The 6,379-nt window shown below is 34.8% G+C and overlaps 1 protein-coding gene across 1 annotated transcript in view; it reads right to left on the bottom strand.

Moving 5' to 3' along the window:
- The window catches only part of vimar (visceral mesodermal armadillo-repeats), a 25,275-nt gene that overhangs the window by 2,730 nt on the left and 16,166 nt on the right, over nucleotides 1–6,379 (bottom strand). Inside the window, exon 3 of the mRNA XM_017629230.1 lies at nucleotides 1,441–2,367. Within this exon, the coding sequence (XP_017484719.1) occupies nucleotides 1,441–2,367 (927 nt within the window). The remainder of the gene's footprint in view (nucleotides 1–1,440; nucleotides 2,368–6,379) is intronic.

The following is a 6,379-nucleotide window of genomic DNA, read 5'->3' as shown; positions in this document are numbered from 1 at the left end:
TAAGCTTTCAACTGTTTCGACATTAAGCCTGTTCCTGTATTTATTTTTATTGAGATTTTTCGGAAGCAGCACTACTGTGCGGTAATATAGCTAACGTCAGCTTATACTCTGCCAAATTGATAAATATACATCTATCCAACACATTTTTCTGGTCGCTGCTTTAGGAAATAAAAATTAATTCCACAAGGAATGTTAAAGAGTAAAATAGACAACTTTGTTACACCTTGCTATTTATACAAAACCTTGGTGGTTGCCGCAGAAGTTATTGAGCAAAAATCTAAGAAGCTACCATATTATTTTGTAATATATTCTTAATGTGAATGGAAAAAAGTAAACAAATCGGAGCATATTTTAAGTCAAGCGGAGTAGGGAGTAGATTTTAAGTTTAAAAAAGAAATCGGAGTAAATCTAATCCGATCGGAGCAAAGTCTGGACGCTGTCGACGAGTATCGCGCGTTGGAATACGGGCTTCCTGCCAGAAAATTAATGCAGCATTTATTGTAAGTTTTGCACTTTCTCGTAATTGTCGATAAACGAGACGTTGTAAAATAGAACCTGTGGTATTTGCCTATTCGATGGTAACTTTGCGCCGACGATCAAATGCGAAATTTGGCCAATTACCACATTTTCGACGCGTTGACGGGTTTGAATCGATGGCGCGATCAATGTTGACGGTGGTTTGGACATTATGATTTCAAATACTTAAATATTTCACGGTTTGAATCGCGGATTGAATTCACAATGTTATATTTCCTACTAGTTTAAAAACATTTTGGTTAAGTTACAAAACGCCTAAAAAGGTATTAGCCGGTGTTTTACATTTAAAAGTGAATCCCCCATATGTCTTTTACCATTTAATTATATCGTTGTTTATTTGCTTGTTCAAATTTCGATTCTAAGGGCGTGTGTGAATCGGTAACAAAGTTTTATGGAGAAAACTGTTGAATAATATGTTTACTGTGGTGAGACAGTTTTACCAATCTGCTGTGTGAAATGAAATATTTTTTTACAGCAGTAAATTTTTGATAACCGCAGATTTAAGCGGAATAAAACATTACACATTGAAGTGAAGTTAATATTTTAAGAAAACCTCTACCATCGTAGATTACAATTCATCAATTTAAGCTTTTATTTAACGAAAAATTACACACATCAACAATCTTTGCGATTGTCAAAATTTTGTATTCCTTTGTCAAAAATTTCACTAGCCCCATGAGCTACTGAAATTTTATTCACGCACGCTCTAAGAAAATGTTTTTAAACGAACAAAAAATTAATAATAAAATTTGAAGGATTTCAAATATTGGGCATGGGCCTTTTTAGGTGGAAAGGAAAAAAATAGCCCAATCCGCCATCTAGAACATGTTTTTATTTTTAAGAACACCCCTAATGTACATATTTACATACATAGGTATATATGTATGTCTGTATGTTTCTTACCTCCCGTGAGTATCAACACAATCAATTCGCACGCCAATTTCATTAGGGCACGCGCCTCACTGGTACTCGCCAAAGTCTTATATTTCTCAAGCAGATTGTAGATCGTTTCGCAGAGTCCATCCTTTGCCAATAGCAATTTTACATCATCATTCTCTGCCTGATAATGCAGCAGTTCAAGGCACATTTCCGCTAAATCGGGATTTGTGGAGGCTGCCAAAATATGCGACAGCTGAATATTGAGATTCGCATCGAAATTCAAATCGGCCACATTTTCAGTGAGTATGCTGAGCAATGGCAAAGTATTCAATAGCAAATCCTCCTGTTCCTCAACATTAGCCACTCCAATTGTGATGATCTGTTGTAGTTTTTGCATAATTTGCAACTCCATAGCACGTTTGGCCAAACCCTCGCCACCGAGTAGATAATTCGAAAGTAGCCCGCCACGCACTTTAATGAACTGCAACGCATTCTCAGTGTCCCCAATGTGTGTTATATCGAGCAATCGAACTAGTACCTCGTCACCTTGCAGCTCTAGGATTAGATCGCGCGCCTCATCGTTCAAGTAGCAAATATTACCGAGCGCCCGACAAATTTGTATGGGCAACTCCAGATTCTTATCGGCCGACAACTCACGTAGACAATTCAAAAATACTTCGATTATTTCACGTTTGGTGAACTTTTTACGTTGCACTTCGGATTTTGTGATTTCGGCAATGCATTTGGCAGCTTCCTTGCATATGTTCGATTCCTCTGATTGTGCAAGAGCCATGAATAGATCAGCTAACTCATGCTTGTCGAATAGTTTCGGATCTTTTGTAGCGGATATTTTTGTGAGAATGTTGTTGGTGTTGCTATTGCTATCGCCGCTGGTGTTGGCCGAACTAACTGAAGTTGACTTCAGTTTTTCTATTAGTTCGTCGATTTCACCTGAGATTGAGAAATGAAAAAATGAAGGAAAAAGTTGTGAATATTAATAAATCCGTAGTTAGGGAAATGCAATTGCAAATGTATTTGGTAGTATTCACGGAAATTTATAAAGGGTATTTAGGCTATCTTCGTTAATGTATTAATTCGTTATCTGGTAACTCGGTAACACTTTCAACTTCGAACGCTCCTTACTCTTTTTCTGGTTAAAATTACTATCGAATCAGCTGGCATGAAGTTCTTTTATTTACAATCATTTATTCATTCCGCGACAGAAAGACTTATTGAACTTTTGATAAAAGGTTTGTATAGTAACCAATAGTCAGTACTTATCTGTACTGGAACCTGAAAATTTTTACCAGAAAAGTGTATGATAACCCAAAAAATTTGTAAGAGAGCACCGAATCGAGAGCGTAACAACACGGGACCGCTTAAAATTCTTGCTAGTGAAATTTTTACTAGCAGAAGAAGAAAAATAAATGTAAAAAGCCGCCATTTGTTGAATTGGTTTAGCACAAACAAAAGTAAAATGAGTGGAAATCAAAATATTAATGATGTACTGGACTGTGTAAATAGTAAAATGTTTACACAGGATGTGACAACAGTGTTTCAAGTTTTTGCTAGTTTTGTGTTCAATATTTTTGTTCTGTTATCTGTCTTGCCACCTTGTAAAGTTGGTAATTGTATATTGATGTATTCGGTAAAATCCAAAACCAAACTATGGTGGGAGTTACCGAATTAACGCCTTAACGAGTACAGTCTGAATACCCTTATAGATTTGCGGGCGTTATAGATTTGAATGCACATTTGCATTTTGACTTATGTATATGCCTACACACTATGAATGTATAATCAGCCCTTTTCTGCATTTCGACTCGAATCGAAATTTTCTCCGTTTGGCAACTTTGGTATTCTGCGTTCCGTTGCCTTTCGATCAATCTTCGAAATTTACGATTATACCTATTCTACATTTCGATCGTAGTTCCGTTTTTCTAAGTTGCGAATTCGTTGACGGAGAATGTTTCAATTGTTATTTTCGTGGGTTTAAATAATAAAATTTTCAGCCTCATTGCGTAAGTCGTAAATTAGGTTAAATTGTACGACTCGACAACAGCAGCATTGTCTATTGTCGTACTGAAATAAGTAAACGACCAAAAGCGTCGAAAAGTATACAGTGCTGCCAAGGTTTTCCGTTTTAATACACTAGTCGAGTGGAAATTTTAGGCAATGACGTGAAATTTTCGATACGATTCGACTCTCGAAAAACGACTTGCATTCGACACGACTCTCACAATGAGGGTTTTTATAAAAAATTGAAGTAAAATATACTTTGCATGATTGTAAAAGTCATCATAAATGAATTTTCTCGATTTCTGTGTTTTCGCGAGCGGTAATACGGGCAATACGAAAAATTGGCTCAAATAATGGCAACCAAAAGGGATATTGCGCGACGTTTTCAAAGTGGAAGTCCAGGCGTTTTTGCTTACATTATCTATAAATAAGACTGTGAAATGCCCCGAATACAATTTATTCTTTTTATATAAAATTAATAGATGTATGCACATAGATACATACATACATAAAATGTGAAGTTACATAAAAAAGATGCTTTTATTATTGCACTCGTTTTTACTAACTTTTTAAAAAGAGGTGCGTATGTTGTCTCGAATTCGATTTGCTATGGAAAGATAAGCTTTGTTCTTCCCCTCCTCCTGACGGCGTTCAAAATGGGATTCATTTGCGTTCAAATCTTCCACTCTGTAGTAAATGCAAATGTTGTGAACTGCTCAAACAACGGTTATAATTTCACTTACTTTAAGCGATGAGTAATACAGTTCAAGATGAATTGCTTATGACTCTTCACTCATTTGAAAAAGATCAAACATGTCCCTAAATCTCCGCCTTTCAACTTCCGCATCAGCAATCTGGGACTCGTTCTTCTCTTCAAGCAATAACGCCGCGGCTATGGATTTCATTCTTATAATTATGTATCCACTTAAATTTTATTTTTAAATTACAGTGATGCTAGGTATATTTAGTTATTTTAAAATATTTACAAACTTTAACTTCATATGCTTGTTTTGTTTCGATTTCACACATTCCTAGGCAAACAGCTGATTTCGACCGATGTTTTCTGTCTTCCTCTTCTTTCGTTTCGATCGTAACGCAGAATACCAAAGTTCGATTCCGGCGGAGCGGAATGCGGGAACGTAATCGAAATGCAGAATAGGGCTGAATATGTACCTACATATACGTATGTATGTATGTACTAAGGGTGGGTATTGACGCAATTTTTCACCAAAATCCCCTTTTCTGTCTACTTTTACGGCTGGATCCAGTAGTTATATGGCTCGTTCCGAGGATCAGCCAGGACCCCGACATAAAGTCCAGTCGCGAGCAGCGTGATCTGGATACTGAGCGAACTCCAGAGCTGCTTAGCCATACACAGTTACATCGGATTTACACTCTTTTTCCGCCAAACTGATACAAAACGAAAAATTTTCACCAAAATTCATCACTTGAGCAGTTTTGTAGCCCGTTAAATTTTAGTATCATAAAATGCAAGTACGAAGTAGCTAGGACTTATCGTAGATTTTTGGCAATTTTTCCACGCATTTTCTTCTATACAAAAAGAATTTCGAAAATACTTTAAATCGAAAATTGCATTTTTATACTAAAAATTTAATGGGCTACAATAAAATACTGGGGGTCTACTCTGCACTGCGATTCGAAAAGCAAATGAATGAAAGCAGTATGAATTTCGAATCGCAATACATGCATACTCAAAAAAAAAAAAACTCTAAAAAAATTCAAAAGTTGAAAATTTGCATGAAAGTTTATTGAATTTTCCTGAGTTTTACACAAAGTTAAGAAATAAAAATAAAAATTGTTGCATACATTGTAAAAAATTCTCTGTGCCCAATACTTTCTGCCGTGATTGTAGACGCTTGCTATTATTTGTTAGCTTTCTGGAGGGTCCGGGCTCGTATGAAATTAAACGCAGCACATAATTTTTGATATTTTTTCGGATTTTCTTAATAACAATTTTTTGGAGTATGCAATATGGAAGCTCACTAAATTTTAGTATCATATTGTGCAAGTTGATTTCTGGCATTTTTTTACGCATTTTCTTCCATACCAAAAAAAAAAAAACGAAAATACTTTGTGTAGAAAATTGCATTTTTTATACTAAAATTAAATGAGCTAAATACTGCATACTCAAAATCGCAAAAAATCTGAAAATTGGCACGAAAATTTATTGAATTATCATGAGTTTTACACAAAGTTTAGAAATTATATTTTAATGTCCTTAGAGTATGAACAATATTTTTATTAAAATGAGCAAAAAAAAATTTAATCAATAATTGTTGCATATACTGTGAAAAATTCTCTTTGCCGTGAGTAGATGTTTGCATATCAGTTTTTAGGACTAAGCTCGTCCCCGATTAATTATAGAAGTTTTCCCTCTCAATCTAGCTGCTAAACTTAATTCTATAAATGTGCATGAGTTCTATTCCCACCCCATCGCTTTTATGTAAAATAGCTTTGTATAACACTTACTTGTTTGATTCTACTTATTTATACGATTATTTATTCAGCAATTTTGTTAAATTTGGCTGGAAAAGTTTCTGTTTGTATATTCCCTAATTAAGTCCTTAAAATCATAACTAAAATTCAACGAATCGTTTAATCTGCGATAAGCAGTAACTAAGTAAAGGCAACAAAATCATGCCAAGCATTTAATTCCTGGCCACAACGAGGATACACACACATTTGCATGTACATATATACATACAGTATCGGTCATATCTATAGCACGCCATTTCAAAGTGATATTGTGTGCACCTTATGTTTATTTGTTTATTTTTAAGAATTTTCAATTAAAATATAGTTCTTTCTCTAACAAAACCCATATAAACCCAAATTTAACAATTTGTAGAATACTACAAAAAAGTGCAACAAATTTTCATATAAATTTCAAACTTTTTTCTCGGAAGTGTTAGAATTTTTCTGA

This window comes from Rhagoletis zephyria, unplaced genomic scaffold (assembly GCF_001687245.7).
Source record: "Rhagoletis zephyria isolate East Lansing unplaced genomic scaffold, Rhagoletis_zephyria_1.1 Rzeph_scaffold_06622, whole genome shotgun sequence".
In the NCBI taxonomy this organism is placed as follows: domain Eukaryota; kingdom Metazoa; phylum Arthropoda; class Insecta; order Diptera; family Tephritidae; genus Rhagoletis; species Rhagoletis zephyria.
This window is presented reverse-complemented; position numbering and strand designations above follow the sequence as displayed.